The sequence below is a fragment of the Myotis daubentonii genome, chromosome 12 (assembly GCF_963259705.1).
Source record: "Myotis daubentonii chromosome 12, mMyoDau2.1, whole genome shotgun sequence".
Taxonomy (NCBI): Eukaryota; Metazoa; Chordata; class Mammalia; order Chiroptera; family Vespertilionidae; genus Myotis; species Myotis daubentonii.
This window is the reverse complement of record NC_081851.1, coordinates 44476383-44496720: the sequence shown is the minus strand read 5'-3', so window position 1 is coordinate 44496720 and position 20338 is coordinate 44476383. Positions and strand designations below refer to the sequence as shown.

Below are 20338 nucleotides of genomic sequence, written 5' to 3'. Positions count from 1 at the left end.
GGGAGCTAGGGGTCCCTTGCCTGGGCCTAAAGCGGAGCCCACGATCTCGGGGCCGCTGCAGCTGTGGGTCCCCGCTGCCCGGGCCGGACGCCTAGGCCAGAGGCGTCAGGCCTGGGCAAGGGGCCGATCCTGCGATTGGAGGGTGATGGGGGTCAATGCCTGAGGGCTCCCAGTATGTGAGAGGGGGCAGGCTGGGCTGAGGGACACTCCCCTCCCCACACACACCCAGTGCACGAATTTCGTGCACCGGGCCCCTAGTATATGTATAATTACATATTGTTTTGTGATTAATCACTATGCTTTAATTATGTCCAATTTGTAACAATGAAAATACATCCTGCATAACAGATATTTACATTACGATTCATAACAGTAGAAAAATTACAGTTATGAAGTAGCAACGAAAATAATTTTATGGTTGGGGGGGGGTCACCACAACATGAGGAACTGTATTAAAGGGTCGCGGCATTAGGAAGGTTGAGAATCACTGCTCTAAGGGGATGGGTTTTGCAGAGCAGAGCTGGCCGCTGCCATCACGGGCTCCTCCGGGAACCTGGCTTCCAAACCCACCGCGCGCCCCGGTCCCCGCCTCCGCCTGCGCCTCCGCGGGGGCTATTTGGGCCCGTCCGGGCCGCCGTCCACGCGGGGCTGCGCTCAGCTGTTGGGGGCGGGGCCTCCATGACAATGGCGGGCGAGCTGGAGAGTTGCAAGGCCCTGAGCGGGCTGCTCAGCGGCCTGGCCCAGAAGGACTTCCACGGGCACCCGGGCGTTACCGAGGAGCTGCTGCGGAGCCAGCTCTACCCCGAGGTGCCCCCCGAGGAGTTCCGGCCTTTTCTGGCGAAGATGCGGGGGATTCTTAAGGTACCGCTCCTCCCTGCAGCCTCCGCCTCAGAGCCCAGCCCCTCTCCCCGCTTCAGACTCGTCCCCCGCCCGCCCCCCGAGCTGGCAAGGCTTTCCTCGTCAGACTTCTCCGTGGGCGCCAAGGGCGCCTGCAGACCCGGGCGCGGGCTCCGTCGTCTCCTCTCGCTCCTGAAGGGCGACCCCTTTCTGCTCAAGCCCCAGCCCCTCAGTGCCGACCGGCGCCCGCGGGAGGGGACGCCGGGGTTTTCTCTAGAGACACATCTCTTCTGTAGGTAACAATCTCGAGTTGTCTCGGCGGATCTGTGGGCTTCACACTTAAAAATTAAGAGCGATTACACGGTCAGGCTTCCCCGTGCGGTGGGAGTGGGGAGCGTTAATGTGAGCCGGGATTAGGGGGGCCTGGGCCGGATTGAACCCCTGTCAGGGAGTCCACCGTGTGGCTGAGAGCATACCTGTCCGGTAGAAACATAAAGAGAGCTAAGTATGTAATTAAAAGTGTTCTGGCCCTGGCCGGTTTGGCTCAGTGGATAGAGCACCGGCCTGCGGACTCAAGGGTCCCGGGTTCGATTCTGGTCAAGGGCACGTACCTTGGTTGCGGGCACATCCCCAGTAGGGGGTGTGCAGGAGGCAGCTGATCGATGTTTCTCTCTCATCGGTGTTTCTAACTCTCTATCCCTCTCTCTTCCTCTCAGTAAAAAATCAATAAAATATATTTTTTAAAACAGTTCTGGTAGCCACATAAATCAAGTTAAAAAAAAAAAGGTGGTTAACTGAAAAAGTTTAACCCAGTATATTCAAAGTATTATCTCCTTACATGTAATCAATGTACAGTAGTTATAAGATATTTTATATTATTTTTTCACTAAGTCTGTATTTTACACTTAAAACACATATCCGCTTGGACCTGCCACATTTCCAGTGCTCGGTAATCACATGTGGTAACGGCCGCGACCTTGGACAACACTGGTCTAGACGGAGGGCTAGTCATAGGCATGAATCTAGTGTAGAAATAAGACTGTAAAGATGATTTTTGATTTTTGTGGGCCTCCTGTGTGTTAGGAACTGTACTAGCCGTTTTACGTGTTATTTAATTTGTTCCTTGCAAACACCTTTATGGTGGGCATCCGTTTTAAAGATTAGGGAACAGGCTCATGGATGCAGTCTTAAGCAGTTAGCCTAAAGTCACACTTACTTTGATGAAAGTCAATGTTAAAATTTCATCTGCTGCCCTAACCGGTTTGGCTCAGTGGATAGAGCGTCGGTCTGAGGCCTGAAGGGCCCCAGGTTCGATTACGGTCAAGGGCCTGTACCTTGGTTGCGGGCACATCCCCAGTGGGGGGTGTGCAGGAGGTGGCTGATCGATGTTTCTCTCTCATCAATGTTTCTAACTCTCTATCCCTCTCTGTAAAAAGTCAATAAAATATATTAAAAAAAATTTCATCTGCTATGCTTTTACAATTGTTAGTTGTGTTTCAAAACTGTTTAGCTCTGGCCGGGTGGCTCATTTGGTTGGAGCGTTCTTCCTACACCAAAAGATTGCGAGTTCGATTCCTGGTCAGGGCCCTAACCTAGGTTGGGAGTTCCATCCCCTATTGGAGCGTGTAGGGGAGGCAACTGATGGATGTTTCTTTCTCGTGGATGTTTCCCTCTCCCTCTCCCGCTCCCTCTCTCCTAGCCCTCCTTAATCGCCCCTTTTCTTCCCCTTTCCCTTCCTCTCTAAAAACATTATATAATATATATCTATATGTATATCTATATCTATCTATATATATCTATATACCATTTTAGAAGTTTAGAAATGCATGCAACAGCTTAGGATTGGTCTTCCTGTTTCACTTCTGCCCCCTGCAGTCTATTCTCAGCACAGCTACCAGTGATCCTTTTATCCCCCAGGTTTATCTTCTCTTTATTCAAACATCTTAGCTTTCTGAATCTCTTTAGGGCAGTGGTTCTCAACCTTGGCTGCACATTAGAATCACCTGGGAATCTTTTTTTTAAAATTATTAAATCTTTATTGTTCAGATTATTACATTTGTTCCTCTTTTTTCCCCCCATAACTCCCCTCCACCCAGTTCCCACCCCATCCTCCTCCCTCACTCCCCACCCACTGTCCTCATCCATAGGTGCACGATTTTTGTCCAGTCTCTTCCCACATCTCCCACACCCCTTTCCCCCCCAAGAATAGTCAGTCCATTCCCTTTCTATGCCCCTGATTCTATTATAATCACCAGTTCATTCTGTTCATCAGATTATTCACTTGATTTTCAGGTTCACTTGTTGATAGATGCATATTTCTTGTTCATAATTTGTATCTTTACCTTTTTCTTCTTCCTCTTCTTAAAGGATACCTTTCAGCATTTCATATAATACTGGTTTGGTGGTGATGAACTCTTTAGCTTTTTCTTATCTGTGAAGCTCTTTATCTGACCTTCAGTTCTGAATGATAGCTTTGCTGGATAAAGTAATCTTGGTTGTAGGTTCTTGGCATTCATCACTTTGAATATTTCTTGCCACTCTCTTCTGGCCTGCAAAGTTTCTGTTGAGAAATCAGCTGACATTCGTATGGGTATTCCCTTGTAGGTAATTGACCTTTTTTCTCTTGCTGCTTTTAAGATTCTCTCTTTGTCTTTTGCTCTTGGCATTTTAATTATGATGTGTCTTGGTGTGGTCCTCTTTGGATTCCTTTTGTTTGGGGTTCTCTGCGCTTCCTGGACTTGTAAGTCTATTTCTTTCACCAGGTAGAGGAAGTTTTCTGTCATTATTTCTTTAAATAGTGCCGGGGTCCTGCCCCAGCGGGTCCAGGGGTCCCCAAAGGTGTGGACGGAGTCGGCGAAGAAGGAAGGACACGGAGGCAGCGTTCAGTTGATCAGCATGGTTGGGTTCTCTTGCCTGGTTCTATTGCCAGGTTCTGTAGGTTCTCCAGCCAGGTTCAGTCCGGTTCTCTTGCCAATTTCTGTAGTCTTCCAAGCCCCTGTGTTCTTGATTCTGTGTTCTGAGTTCTGTGTATTTCTGTCTTGTTACAACTGTATTTATACCAGTTGATTTAATCCTATCAATCTCTATTACAAAGGTTAGGGCGTTTCTTATCTCCATTCCAGGGAGAAAAGATTATGTAGTTTAAGCATGATTGTTCATAGTTAAAGGGATTAATTACCCGCCTGGCACTTAGTTGAGGGGTTTTATTCCCTCCCTAACTTCAGGGGAAAATCCCTACCTGGGGATTCAACCTTTCTCGGAGAGGTGACCTTGGTTAAAACACAGGGCCAAGAAAGTGAGCAAACATATTAAGAACCGTATGCCATATATGCCAGGTCCCTTGAAACAGCAAGCATGGACCGGCTCCCGGCAAATTCCCCCTTTTTTATTTTTTAAAAGCAAGCATTAAAAAGAAAAACCTCAAATGCTCTCTTATATCCATTTTAAGAGTAGGATTGGCGCTTTCCACTATTACCTGAGTCCTGATCTATCATCCCAGGGAGAGCTTGCCAATCCTGCACTTTCCCAGGGTAGAAAGGCTGCAGTGGGGTTAAGGATAAGGCTCCTTGGGCCTACCTTCTCCCATGCCATTACATTTACCTTTCCTTCCTCAGAAAAGCATGGACATACTTCTTGTATAAAACGTTCTGTCTGACTGGGAGTAACCTTAATTCCTCTGCTAGCAAGCACATATGTTAAAAGATCAATACAGAGTCTTTTTTCTTTAGACTCAGTATGGCACATCTTCTTAATCTAAAGATCAATACAGAGTCTTCTTTCTTTGGACTCAGTATGGCACATCTTCTCAATCTAAGGATCAATACAGAGTCTTCTTTCTTTGGACTCAGTATGGCACATCTTCTCAATCTAAGTTCTGTACTATCCACCTTCTTACCCTATTTATCCTCTATAGGGGGGTCTGTAGCACCCTGGTGGAGTCCTATCCGTCCCGAGTGTGGGGGTTTTCAAGGGGGGGGGGCTTACCTAAGGGAATCCTGTTCCAGGGATTCCCAAAGGTGTGGACGGAGTCGGCGAAGACTATCCACCCTCTTCCTACGGTGGAGTCCTATCCGTCCCGAGTGTGGGGTTCTCAATGGGGGGGCTTACCTAAGGGAATCCTGTTCCAGGCATTCCCAAAGGTGTGGACGGAGTCGGCGAAGACTATCCACCCTCTTCCTACGGTGGAGTCTGATCCGTCCCGAGTGCAGGGCGCTTACCTAGGGGTCCCTGTTCGGGCGCCAGATGCCGGGGTCCTGCCCCAGCGGGTCCAGGGGTCCCCAAAGGTGTGGACGGAGTCGGCGAAGAAGGAAGGACACGGAGGCAGCGTTCAGTTGATCAGCATGGTTGGGTTCTCTTGCCTGGTTCTATTGCCAGGTTCTGTAGGTTCTCCAGCCAGGTTCAGTCCGGTTCTCTTGCCAATTTCTGTAGTCTTCCAAGCCCCTGTGTTCTTGATTCTGTGTTCTGAGTTCTGTGTATTTCTGTCTTGTTACAACTGTATTTATACCAGTTGATTTAATCCTATCAATCTCTATTACAAAGGTTAGGGCGTTTCTTATCTCCATTCCAGGGAGAAAAGATTATGTAGTTTAAGCATGATTGTTCATAGTTAAAGGGATTAATTACCCGCCTGGCACTTAGTTGAGGGGTTTTATTCCCTCCCTAACTTCAGGGGAAAATCCCTACCTGGGGATTCAACCTTTCTCGGAGAGGTGACCTTGGTTAAAACACAGGGCCAAGAAAGTGAGCAAACATATTAAGAACCGTATGCCATATATGCCAGGTCCCTTGAAACAGCAAGCATGGACCGGCTCCCGGCAAAATAGGTTTTCAATATCTTGGTCTCTCTCATCTTCTGGCACCCCTATAATTCGGATGTGGGTGCGCTTGAAGCTGTCCCAGAGGCTCCTTACACTATCTTCGTATTTTTGGATTCTTTTTTCATTTTGCTTTTCCAGTTGGGTGTTTTTTGCTTCTTCATATTTCAAATCGTTGACTTGATTCTTGCAATCCTCTAGTCTGCTGTTGGGATTCTGTATAATATTCTTTTTTTTTTTTTTAATATATTTTATTGAGTTTTTACAGAGAGGAAAGGAGAGAGACAGAGAGTCAGAAACATCGATGAGAGAGAAACATCGATCAGCTGCCTCCTGCACACTCCCCACTGGGGATGTGCCCGCAACCAAGGTACATGCCCTTGACCGGAATCAAACCTGGGACCCTTCAGTCCGCAGGCCGACGCTCTATCCACTGAGCCAAACCGGTTTCGGCTGTATAATATTCTTTATTTCAGTCAGTGTATGCTTAATTTCTAGTTGGTCCTTTATCAGAACATCGAGGGTCTCATTAGATTTCTTGTAGATCTCATTAAGTTTATCGGCAGTTTCTAGAAAATTCTTGAAAAACCTTAAAAGTGTGGTTTTGAACTCTATATCCAGCAGTTTGCTTTCCTCCATTTCTGTCATTTGTGTCCTTTTTCTTTGTCTCTGCATTTTTTATGCTTCCCTGTGTTGATAAAGTGGTTTTCTGTGCTAAGTGTCCTCTAGGGCCCAGTGGTTCAGCCTCCCCAATTACCTGAGGACACTCTTGGTGCACCCCCTTGTGGGCTTTGTGTACCGTCTTGTAGTTAAGCCTTGATTGTTGTAGTTATCACTGGGAGGAATTGGCCTCCAGGCCAGTTGGCTGTGAGAATAATCTGTGTCTGCAGTGGGAGAACTTCTGTGCTGGAGACATCCCTCTGGGGCAAGACTTGCTTCAATGGGGCTTTGGTGCTCACTGAGTCTGCCCCCTGAGTGTGTCCTTTATGGTTCCACGGAGCTGCAAGCTGGATGGTCCCACTCTGACCTCTGGGCACACTGGCTCCTGGGTCTTTAGGGAGGTGCTAATCTAGCCTCAGCCTTAGGCTATCCAGCAAACCCTCCTTGCAGGGCTTGGGAGGGGCGTGTCCCATGGGGTCAACAGGGTGGGGCTAGCAGTTATGGCTGCTCTCAGAGGCACCGCTTCTCAACATCCTGGTAATTGCTGCAAACCCCTTCGAGAGAAAGCTGCCCTCGAGTACCGACCGATGCCAGACAGTCCCACTTCTCCCGTATGAGTCTGGGTCCCCAGAGACTCACCCGGAACTGGAGCTTAGAGCCTGAGACTCCCTCCCGATTGAAAACAACAACTGTGCCCTCAGCTGCCAGCCCGCTCCGCATGCACCTCCGCACCTTAGTATTTTACTTTTGCACTGCGCCTCCTCTGAGTCTCGGTATGCTTTTCTCTTTCCTTCTAGTTGTAGAATTTCCACTCAGCCAGCCTTCCTGTAGTTCTGGATGATGTCCGTTCCGTCTTTTAGTTGTATTTTTGAAGTGGTTGTTGGAGGCAGCAAACTCCGGTGTTTACCTGTGCCGCCATCTTGTTTCTCCTCCGGAATCTTTTTAAAATCCTGATTTCTGGGCCTCACTGCTTTAGGGCCCTTGCAGATGCTCTTCCATATGCCTGTAATGCTCTTCCCCCAGATATTATATGCATTGCTCACTTGCTTCATTCATTCTCTACTTAAAAGTTATTTCCTGTTAGGTCTCCCTGATCTATCCAAGGAGTCTCACCTTTCCTTCCCCACTCTTTTTACTTTGCTTTAGTTTCCTTCATATTTAGCACTACTTGAAATTATATTATGTACTTATTAGCTTGTTTATTTATTGATTTCCCTATTAGAATGTAAGTATTAAGAGGTTGGGGTTTTATTTTATTTTATTTTATTTATTTATAACACCTATTATTGTTTCTGGCACATAGTAGGCACTTGGTAAAAATCTCTAGAATAAGTGAATGAATGGATAGTGCTTAAATGTGGAAATTACCATTACAATAATAAGCAAGAGAGAAAACCTATACTACTTTTATATGAGCAGAGCTGGAAGGTGTAATACTCTAAACCAGGGGTCAGCAAACTAGAGCCCAAGAAATGAATCTGGCCTGCTGCTCATTTAAAAAAATATGTTTTTATTGATTTTAGAGAGAGAGAAAGGGAGAGAGAGAGAGATAGAAACATGGATGCATCACTGTCGGTTGGCAGCCTCCTACACATCCCCTACTGGGGATGCAGCCCATAATCCAGGCATTGAACCTGGGACCTCTTGGTGCATGGGTGGACGATCAACCACTGAACCGCACTGACTGGGCCTGCTGCTCATTTTTATAAATAAAGTTTTATTGGAACATGCCCTTACACTTATTCATTTACATCTCATCTATAGCAGCTTCCATCACTGTAATAACAGAATTGAGCGGTTGTGACATAGATCTTGTGGCCTTCAAAGCCTAAAATATTTACCATCTGAACCTTTACAGGAAAGTATTTGCTGACCCCTGTCTCAAACTCAAAATCTGTTTTTAAACTCATGATATTTAATAATTGTAAACAATATAATATGTAAGTTATGTTTAGAAGTTGGTTACTTGGTAAAAATCTAAAAGGTGGAAATGGGGATTATTTGCTATTACATCCTCTTGAGGGATTTCATTAACTTGTTCTGTAGGCTCATGAGACCTTTGGTAAATAAAAATGAGCTTTAATGTTTCTATAGTACTAAGTGTGTGTTCTTAGTAAGAGATGGATAGAATTTGAATTGGGAATTTTTCCAAATACAGAGGATATAAAATTTATATGTTAGTTAATGCAATATAAAGTAATCTAAAGTTTAGTATTATGAACCTCAGAATCAAGTAAAAACTATCAAGATATGAAAACTGGTTTAAACTCATATAAGAAAATAACATCAATTACGTAATATTAAGATTTATAATAATAAAAGATTTATAAAAATAATTGCATTTTATTTTATTTTTAAAAAATAAACTTTATTGAGTAATTACCACTTTTTTGTTGTTAATCCTCACCCGAGAATATTTTTTTAGAGAGAGTGGGAGGGAGAGGGAGAGACACAGAGAGAGAAACATCAATGTGAGAGAGAAACGTCCATTGGTTGCCTCCCATATGTGATCTGACCAGGGCCAGGATCAATCCTGTAATTGAGGTATGTGTCCTTGACCAGAATCAAACCCAGGACCCTTTAGTCTGCGGGCTGGCACTCTATCCACTGACCCAAACCTACAAAAATAAGTGTTTAAAAATATTTGTATTTTAAACACGTGGTTTTGTCTCTCCTCTTGAAGCCATAAAATTTTGTAAATTTTTTAGAATTAGATTATTAGAAAGGAAAGACCTGTGGTAATACAGGTTTTGTATATCTTGTAATTGGGATATATGTCACCCGAAGAACGCTGGATTTTTTAAAAAAATATATTTTATTGATTTTTTACTGAGAGGAAGGGAAAGAGATAGAGAGTTAGAAACATCGATGAGAGAGAAACATCGATCAGCTAGCTGCCTCCTGCACACCTCCTACTGGAGATGTGCCCACAACCAAGGTTCATGCCCTTGACCGGAATTGAACCTGGGACCTTTCAGTCCTCAGGCTGACGCTCTATCCACTGAGCCAAACTGGTTACGGCAAGAATGCTGGATTTAATTTTTTTTTTTTTTGGCAAACATTCAACTACCTGTATGCTTTCCTTTATTAATTTTTATTATAAACATTATTTAACTTAATTTAAAAAGTATGGAAATTTGAGACATGTAAAAACATACATAACACCATCAGCTAACATAGCCAATATTAATATTTTTGTGTATTTACATATCCTACAAATTTTCTTGATAAATACCATGCACTGTTCTAGGATATAGTAGTAAACATCACTGTATGTACCCTTGTGGATACATACATAGTTACTGGAGAATATAGACATTAAGCCAGTATAACAGGTATTTTGAAAAGGTAGCCATTGCGTGCTTTGTGCCTACGTAAGTAAATTATAGGCAGTTTAGAGTAGTTCGCACTCCCCTCTACAACATGAATAAAGAAAGAAAAAAGGGGGAGGAAACCCTGCTTATTAGGTATAAGGCACTAAAAGAAAAGCAGAAATAGTGTAGAAATAATTTTCCTTTCCCTAGTTGTATACCCCTAATCCAAGGTAGGGGCTTTTATCACTATCGTTGACTAAAGTCATGATGTCTTTCTTGGATGAGGATTTGGCTGCACTGGGACCTCATATTAAGTTTCTTTCTTGTTGTTGTTAATCCTCACCCAAGGTTATTTTTCCATTGATTTTTCAGAGGGAGTGGAAGTGAGAGGGAGAGACACACATTTATTACTACTTAGATTATTATTTCATTTTTCCTCTATTCTCTTTCCTCTATTCACATTGACAAACATCAATGTGAGAGAGACACATCGATTGGTTGCCTTCTGCATGCACCCTGACCAGTGCCAGGGTCGAGCCTACAACCAAGGTACAGGCCTTTGATCAGAATCAAACCCAAGACCCTTCAGTCCGCAGGATCCACTGAGCCAAATGGGCTAGGGCAAGTTTCTTGATCTTTGGGGCCAAATCAGCTGTTAAAGTATCACCTGAATAGGCCCAGATGTGCATTGTAGTAGCTCCATCATCTCATTGAGACTCAGATCTTAAAAGCATGTTCTCATGTAGCTCTGTAAAAAAGAGGTTTTTTTTCTTCTTTCATTTTAAGTCTTAATGTCACATTTAATTGCTAATTTGGCTGAAAATATATTTCTAGATTGTAAAATAATTGACTCACAATTTTAAAGGCATTGTTTCCTTTAATGTGATCTTTTTCTCTCTTTGAAAGCTTTTAGGATTTTCTCTTTATCCTTTATTTTCTTGAATATTCTTTATGTGTGGTTTTCTTTTGTTTCACTTCAGGTCACTGTGGTCCTTTCTTCAATCTGCAGACACATGACTTTCAGTTCTGGGAAATTTATTACTACTTAGATTATTTTCTTTTCTCTTTTTTTCCTCTATTCTCTTTCTACCACTCTGATTTTTCAAATGTTAAACTTTCTAGACTGTATTCTCAAATTTTATTTTTTCTATTTTCCATGTCTTTGTTTTTTCTTTTACTTCTTGATAGATTTCCTTAACATTCTCTCCTAGCCTTTTAATTGAAATTTTCCAAGAGTTTTCTTTTGACACAGATAATATACTATGTTTATTTTAGCCAATGTAGGGGAAGGAAAGGTTTTTTTCTTGACACTTTTTGGGTCTTTGGCCAGGTCTGCAAATTAAACTGACAAAGATTAACGGAGAAAACATACAAATTTATTTAAGTTTAATGTGATAGAGAATCCTTCTGAAGAAAACGAAGACATGAGTATTTTATACTATGTTTGATGAAGAGCGGACAGTTAACGAGGAATAAGTTAACGAGGAATAGGATAGGTTAAAGAGTATGAGGTAATTGTAGTAAACTGAGGGAAACTTAGCAAGGCCTGTTTGTGGGCTTCTTGGTGACTCTTGTCTTTGTCCATAAGGATGCTCCTTTCTTCTGGGTTGAGGGAGGGCACATCTCATGAAGGCTTTATGACCTGTTTCAGGAGAAAAGGGTTGTGGGAGAGGGTAGAGTGACATTCCTGCTCTGCCTGTTTTAAACTCCTTCAGCTTAAAGTGGTCAATATGGCAAAGTGCTGTATTTTGGGGTGGCATGTCCTGAACTCCATCACCAACAGTTTTTCCTCTCTTTGTAAAACACAATGTGGAGCATAGAGTACATAATATTCTGCACCTTGACCCTGATTTTTTTTATGCTATTCTTCAGTATTAGAAATTTAGTACATTTGTACTGAGCATTGGTGAAACCTTTTTTAAGAGGCTATTTATTTATTATTATTTAGTTATTTACTTTTTTTTTTAAAATATATTTTATTGATTTTATACAGAGAGGAAGGGAGAGAGATAGAGAGTTAGAAACATCGATGGGAGAGAAACATCGATCAGCCACCTCCTGCACATCTCCTACTGGGGATGTGCCCGCAACCCAGGTACATGCCCTTGACCGGAATCGAACCTGGGACCCTTCAGTCCGTAGGCCGATGCTCTATCCACTGAGCCAAACCGGTTTCGGCTAGTTATTTACTTTTAAATAATTCTTTATTGTTGAAAGTATTACATAAGTCCTTGTTTTCCCCCCATTGACTTCCTCCAGTCCCCCCACCCCTTTAAGAGGCTTTTGATGAACATATTGCTAAGGTGCTTTTGGGTATAATGTAAATATGAAACAGGTTAGATTCTATTGCGGGATACCCCACTTAATCTTTTTAGTATTCCAGTAGTTTAATGTTTTGCCTACTTTGGTGTATATTTTATTTTATTATCCATATGTATTATTTAAAAGCAGAATTTAATCCTAGTTTCCAAATAACCTGGACAATTTTGTGGAAAGTATTTACAATAAAAGTAGAGGCTTAAAAGTGCATTTTGTATTGTTTAAAAAAATGACTTGCGTTGACTGTCCATTAGTGATGACTTTTAAAAATTGTTAATGAATGGTATCATCAAAGAATGGTATTTTCAACTTGTGTTTTGGGATTTGTCTTATGGAATGTATCCAGTATCTTATTCTTGTGAAAAGGCCAGTTGTGAAAAACACAGATGCTTTTTTTCCCTTTTTTAATATATTTTTATTGATTTCAGAGAGGAAAGGGGAGGGGGAGACAGAAACATCAATGATGAGAATCATTGATCGGCTGCCCCCTGCACGCCCCCTACTGGGGATGGAGCCTGCAACCCTGTCAGTGCCCTTGACTGGAATCAAACCCGGGACCCTTCAGTCCTCAGGCCAACACTCTATCCACTGAGCCAAACCAGCTAAGGCCAGAATGCTTTTTAATGTTGAACTTTCTTGTCTTCATAGTAGCGCTTTTGTATTTATTGTATAATGTAGAAAGATTTTATTATGTAAGATACTTCTAAATCTATTATTGGTCTCTCTGTATAAGTGAAAAATGATCTGTTCAGCAGTTTCTTTTCGATACTTGAGTTAATTTAAGAATGAACTTCACCCTTATACATTTTGGACAGCAAATGTTAAGTAATAAAAAAATTAACTTGATTATAAAAAATGGGTGCAAAATATCTGGTCTTAAAATGTTTAGATTAGGAGACATGAATAGAAGATACTGAAAACATTTGACTTATTCTGTCATACTTTGAGGATTCATTTGTCTTCTGTCTAGCATTATCTTAACTATAAGCAGTAATTCTTTTTTTATACTTTAGGTGGCAGTAGAATATTGGCTTGCAATACACTGATAAAATATGCTGGAAGCAACATAATGTTAAAATTGTTATTTCTGTTTAATGTTCTAGTTAAGGAAACAAAGTTGGTTATTCAACAATAAGAATTCCTTACCCAAAAGAAGTCAAAATACTTGGTTTGTTAATTTGAATTTAGGAATACCATTTCTGACTCTGTAAAACAGATTCCTTTCCTAGTTCTCTAGTTTTTGTGTAACTAAATTTTCCTAATTTCTTTGAGCATTTTTGAGAATTTAGATGATAACTCATGAGATGCACTTCTACTTCTCTGAAGAATGATGTTACTTTAAAAAAATATTTTTATTGATTTTGGATAGGAAGGGAGAGGGAGAGAGAACTAGAAACATCAATGATGAGAGAGAATCATTGATTGACTGCCTCCTGCACACCCCCTACTGGGGATTGAGCCCTGCAACCTGGGCATATGCCCTTTAATCAGCAGGCTGACGCTCTATCCACTGAGCCAAACCAGCTAGAGCTGGGTGATGTTACTTTTTAATGTCACTGGACATCACATGATAAAGCAGTAATTACAGATTACCAGCTGGAGTTTGCAAAGTATTTTAATAAGCTCAAATGGCATGTAATGAGGTGTTCTGTAAGTTTTTTTCTTTTTCTCTTAGTTTAGGGCAGAACCCCTATTGGTTGGAAATCTATTTTTGGTTCTCCTTTTCTCAAAGCAACTATTCTGAATCTAGAAACTTGATTTCGATTGAAGGAGTTCCTGAATAGGGAGATTTTAAAGAAAATTTCTTCTGTGATTTAGCCATCAAATATTTCTGGGCCTGGAATGTGCTGTATCTGCTTTGTACACAAAGGTGAATGTCACAGTCCCTGTCTTAAAGTATCCCTATATCATATGGTAAATACCATAAGAAAAGTGTAAATGATGTGTTCTGAATGGATCCTTATTTTAAATCACAGAAATATGAAAAATCAAGTTGTTGTTTTTCCTAATAAAACACCCACCACCCACTATCAAAGTATCAGTAGTATAATGTTATATTAAAATGTGATCAAAATTTTACATGTCTTAATTTATGGGAAGCTATATATTGGATAGTATTACTTTTATTAATATGTGTCTCAGTGGTAAATAGTCTATTTTAATAATTATACAATACTCATTTAAAGCGAAATATCAAATTTATGTTTTTTTACTTTCCTTTAAGAAATTAATAAAGCTTGCCGAAACCGGTTTGGCTCAGTGGATAGAGCGTCGGCCTGCGGACTGAAGGGTCCCAGGTTCGATTCCGGTCAAGGGCATGTACCTGGGTTGCGGGCATATCCCCAGTAGGAGATGTGCAGGAGGCAGCTGATCGATGTTTCTCTCTCATCGATGTTTCTGACTCTCTATCTCTCTCCCTTCCTCTCTGTAAAAAATCAATAAAATATATTTAAAAAAAAAAAAAAGAAAGAAATTAATAAAGCTTTAATACCTAATAAACAAAACACCCACATTTTTTGGCTTTGTTTTAACTCAGATTATACTTTTTATAAATTTTGACTATTATGGTTTATCTTTAATAAAGTTTTATTGTAATGAATTTCTTTTTTTAAAAAGCCATATTATGCTACATTGTAGAAATTTTGGAATGGGTTGTGTTATGTGTGCTTTATGTATAATTCACTTTTAAAGTCTTTTTATACCAGTATGGGATTATTCTCTGTCATGACATCTGATTGTGGTACAGCTCTATTCCACAGTTTTTTTCTTTTTTGTTAATCCTCATCCAAGGACATTTTTCCATTGCCTTTTTTTAGATAGAGCAGATAAAAGGGAGGGAGGAAGAGAGGGAGTGGGGAGAAGAGAGAGAAAGGTATCAATGTGAGAGAGACACATTGATTGACTATCTTCCACACAAGCCCCCTAGGAATTGAACCTGTGACCCTTCAGTGCATGGGCCGAGGCTCTAACCACGGAGAACACTGGCCAGGGTTCTACAGACCTATTTTTATTTATTTATGTATATTTTTATTGATTTCAGAGAGGGAGAGGGAGAGGGAGGAGGGAGAGAAAGAGAGAAGAGAGAGCAAAATATCAATGATGAGAGAGAATCATTGATCGGCTGCCTCCTGCATGCCCCCTACTGGGGATTGAGCCTGCAACCCAAGTATGTGCCCTTGACCAGAATCAAACCCGGTCCGCAGGCAGACACTCTCCACTGAGCCAAACCAGCTAGGGCCAGACCTATTTTTAAACAAAGAAGCTGCCATTTATGAAATGCCTTAATTTCCATTTTGTTTATCCTGAGCATATGTTATTTAAGAAATAAACAAATCATTTATCATTTATTTAAAATATGCTTATTTATTCAAATGAACATTTATCGAGTACTTGCTCTGTGTCAATTCTTGTGCCTGGAACTGGAACATCAATGAACCAGATAATTTTCCTCCCTCCTGGACTTGACATTGAAGGGAGGCAGGGGTATCCTGACAGTAAACAAGAATATGTGCATAAAAGAATGATGGCCGAAAATGTATTCATTGTTTACATAGTCCTTCCTCTTCCTCTCATAATCTTTTTTGATCTCTTAAAATCACTAACAAACATTTACCTGAGATAATGAATTTCATATCATTAGTATCTTTGATTTCCTTTAAAGAAACCCAGTAGATTCCACTTACAATCAAGGTAATAAATGTTAATATATTAATTTTATATTTGATGTTTAGGATGCATCTCCTAGTATATTATTTTTATCATCTAGATTTGCTTAGTATGTAGTAAATTCCTTGATATAGAGGTATGAAGCAACTTAAATTTTCTATTGAAATTCCATACTGAGGTTTCTACTCCCACACATCTAATTTACTTCTCTTTATATTATATTTAATTAGAGGCCCAGTGCAGGAATTCATGCATGGGTGGGGTCTGGCCAGCCTGCCCCAATCAGAGTGGATTGGGGCTGGGCCTGTGGGGAGGAGGAGAGGACGGTGGGAAGTTGGAAGTTGGCTGGCTGGTCCACCTTGATGGGGCTTGATTAGGACCAGGCCAGCTGTGGGGAGGGGCTACGGGTGATTGGCTGGCGGGCCCCACCCCCGATTGGGGTGGGGAGGGCGATTGACGGCCAGCAGCCTGGGGTGGGACCATGGGTGGTTGGGGTTGGCCGGCTGGCCCCACCCCCGATCAGAGGGGGGGGGGCTGATTGGGAGCAGAGCTGGCTTGGGGGAGGGGACTGATTGGGGTGGTAGGGACCTATCGGGGGCGTGGCTGGCTGTGCGGGAGGGGTTGCAGGCGGTTGGCTTTTTCACATATCATGGATATTTATTATTTCAAAGTCCCAAAGCTATTCAAGTATTTTGATAACCAAAAATACACTGCATTAACTCAATCTGGAAGAAAAAAATACAGTCCTGCCTTTCTTGGCAACAAAAATTTTATAGGTGACAAAAATAGTAGCAGGCCTCTAGATAAAGCTATTGGTAGAGTTACAATTAAAATACTGCATTCCCTTAATGTTCAGTTAAAAATAAAATGCAAAGCAATAGTACACAAAGTATGATGCTTCTAAGATAATTCATTAGTATCTATATTTTAAAATGTTAACAAGGATGCAGGTTTCCACCAAAATACTTAATAATGTGTTCCTATAGCACAGCCAAAAGAGATGCACACACATCAGTGGTTATAATCACTGATGTAAATATGAACACATCCACACACATCCCTCCCTTTTTCCATCCTTCTGCCCCTTTGCTGCTAGCCTAATGAACAAGTCCTGATGTCTGTTTCTGAGATGGTTTAACAATTTCTTGTCCAAGATGCCTCTTTTGTATCAATTATAATTAAAAGATATTTACAAATTGGTTAATTCACTAGCTCTACTTTTTCTTTTAAATCCTCACCTAAGGATATGTTTTTCATTGAGAGAGAGAGAGAGAGAGAGAGAGAGAGAGAGAGAGAGAGAGAGAGAGAGAGAAAACATTAATTGTTTGGTTGCCTCCTGTACATGCCCTGACCCTGGGGGATGGAACTTGCAACCCGAGTATGTGCCATGACTGGCAAACCCACAGCCCTTCGGTGCTCAGGATAATGCTCTAATCAACCGAGGCACACTGGCCAGGGCACCAGCTCTACCTTTAAAAAAAAAAAAAAAAAAAAAAATATATATATATATATATATATATATATATATATATATATATATATATATTTTATTGATTTTAGAAAGGAAGGGAGAGGGAGAGAGAGATAGAAACATCAATGATGAGAGAGAATCATTGATTGACTGCCTCCTGCACGTCCCCTACTGGGGATCAAGCCCACAACCCAGGCATGTGCCCTTGATCGGAATTGAACCCTGGACCCTTTAGTCTGCATGCCGACATTGTTCTATCCTCTGAGCCAAACCTGCTAGGGGTAGCTCTACTTTTTTATCATACATTGTCAGTTACCTCAGGACATCTAAAAAGCTCATGTTGCAAAAAAAGAACAAACCTTATCCACAATAAACACAGGTTCTTGACAAAAATGCACATACAGATCTATGGTTATAACCTAAAGCTCTCTTTTATTTTATTTTTTTATTTTTTTTTAATTAAATCTTTATTGTTCAGATTATTACATTTGTTCCTTTTTTTTCCCCCCCATAACTCCCCTCCTCCCAGTTCCCGCCCCACCCTCCGCCCTCACTCCCCACCCACTGTCCTCATCCATAGGTGCACGATTTTTGTCCAGTCTCTTCCCACATCTCCCACACCCCTTTCCCCCCCAAGAATAGTCAGTCCATTCCCTTTCTATGTCCCTGATTCTATTATAATCAACAGTTCATTCTGTTCATCAGATTATTTATTCACTTGATTCTTAGATTCACTTGTTGATAGATGCATATTTGTTGTTCATAATTTGTATCTTTACCTTTTTCTTCCTCTTCCTCTTCTTAAAGGATACCTTTCAGCATTTCATATAATCCTGGTTTGGTGGTGATGAACTCCTTTAGCTTTTCCTTATCTGTGAAGCTCTTTATCTGACCTTCAATTCTGAATGATAGCTTTGCTGGATAAAGTAATCTTGGTTGTAGGTTCTTGGTATTCATCACTTTGAATATTTCTTGCCACTCCCTTCTGGCCTGCAAAGTTTCTGTTGAGAAATCAGCTGACAGTCGTATGGGTATTCCCTTGTAGGTAACTGAGTTTCTTTCTCTTGCTGTTTTTAAGATTCTCTCTTTATCTTTTGCTCTTGGCATTTTAATTATGATATGTCTTGGTGTGGTCCTCTTTGGATTCCTTTTGTTTGGGGTTCTCCGAGCTTCTTGGACCTGTAAGTCCATTTCTTTCACCAGGTGGGGGAAGTTTTCTGTCATTATTTCTTTAAATAGGTTTTCAATATCTTGCTCTCTCTCATCTTCTGGCACCCCTATAATTCTGATGTTGGTACGCTTGAAGCTGTCCCAGAGGCTCCTTACACTATCCTCGCATTTTTGGATTCTTTTTTCATTTTGCTTTTCCGGTTGGATGTTTTTTGCTTCCTCGCATTTCAAATCATTGACTTGATTCTTGCGCTCCTCTGGTCTGCTGTCGGGCGTCTGTATAATATTCGTTATTTCAGTCCGTGTGTGCTTAATTTCTAGTTGGTTCCCCAATATAAGATCGAGGGTCTTATTAGTTTTCGTGTAGATCTCATTAAGTTTATCGGCAGCTTCTAAACAGTTCTTGAGAGACCTTAAAAGTGTGGTTCTGAACTCTATTTCTTCCATTGACAATTTTGTCCTGTTTCTTTGTCTCCGCATTTTGTTATGCTTCCTTGGTGCACCCCCTAGTGGTCTTTGTTCGCAGTCTTATAGATAAATCTTGATTGTTGTAGCTAATTCCAGGGAGGGTTTGACCTCCAGGCCAAGTGGCTATGAGAAGCAGCTGTGTCAGCAGTGAGAGAACTTCTGTCCTCTAGGGAGGTGCTAATCTAGCCTTTGCCTGAGGCTATCCCGCAAATGCCTCTGTGCAGGGCTTGGGCGGGGCGGGTCGCACAGGATCAACAGGGTGGGCCGGAGAGAGCAGTTATGGCGGCTCTCAGTCCTGTCCCAAGGGGCTCTGCCTCTCTGAGTCCCAGCACCCGCTGCAAAGCTCGGAGAGAAAGCTGCACTCGCTCTGACCGAAGCCAGACAGTCCCGCTTCTCCCGTTTGAGTCTGGGTCCCTAAAGACTCGCCCGGATCTGGTGCTCAGAGTCTGCGACTCCCTCCCGATTGAAAACAACAACCGCGCCCTCCGCCGCCAGCCCGCTCCGCGCACTCTGCACCTCAGAATTTGACTTCAGCACTGCGCCTCCTCTGAGTGTCCGTATGCGTTTCTCTGTCCTCCTAGTTGTAGGACTTCCACTCAGCCAGCGTTCCTGTGGTTCTGGGTGATGTCCCTTCCGTTTTTTGGTTTCACTTTTGAAGTAGTTGTTCAAAGCAGCAAACTCCGGCGTTAACCTATGCCGCCATCTTGGTTCTCCGCTTTCTATATTTTCCTAAAGCTCTCTTTTAGATACGGGGATACCAGCAAAGAGCCATTCCCTTCACCCTTTCTCTTCTCCCTCCTCCACCATTTCTATTTTTTTTAATATGTATTTTTTTGATTTTTTACAGAGAGGAAGGGGGAGGGATAGAGAGTTAGAAACATCGATGAGAGAGAAACATCGATCAGCTGCCTCCTGCACACTCCCAACTGGAGTGTGCCCGCAACCAAGGTACATGCCCTTAACCAGAATCGAACCTGGGACCCTTGAGTCCGCAGGCCGATGCTCTATCCACTGAGCCAAACTGGTCAGGGCCCTCCTCCACCATTTCAATGACTGAGTACAGGATTACATGTAGTTCCAAGAGGTGAATTAACAAAGACACTCCCAGAACACAGTCCTTCCTAAAAACTAACAAATGAGCATTTAAAAGGTATTATTTTATACCTCTACTTTTAATATACTTTGGGCATTAGTACTTGTTTATTCTTGAATATAAAGCAATATATTTTTTTAATTTTAAAATGAAAAATTTTTTAATTGAATTTATTTGGGTGACATCCTATCTAATAATAGAGAAACATGGTAATTAACCATAACTTTGCTACCCTTCCCATTGGTTAATCAGCGAGATATACAAATTAACTGCCAGCTAAGATGGCGGCCGGCAGCCAGGCAGCTAAAGCGAACATGAGGCTTGCTTGCTCCAGTGATGGAGGAATCCAAGGTTCCCCGCCTGCCGCAGCCCAGTTCTGAGCTCCGAATGCAACAATGTTGCAATTATAGAACCTAAACAAACCCCAGGTACCTGCTTTCAGCCGCCAGCGGGCTCAGAGCTTAGAGCTCCAGTGATGGCAACAGAGTTTCAATTATAGAATCTAAACAAACCCAGATACCTGCTT

At 41.8% G+C, this 20338-nt stretch overlaps 1 protein-coding gene across 1 annotated transcript in view; it reads left to right on the top strand.

The window, feature by feature from the left end:
* Positions 1 to 678: 678 nt before the first annotated feature.
* The window catches only part of COMMD1 (copper metabolism domain containing 1), an 82396-nt gene continuing 62736 nt past the window's right edge, over positions 679 to 20338 (top strand). Inside the window, exon 1 of the mRNA XM_059659715.1 lies at positions 679 to 861. Within this exon, the coding sequence (XP_059515698.1) occupies positions 679 to 861 (183 nt within the window). The remainder of the gene's footprint in view (positions 862 to 20338) is intronic.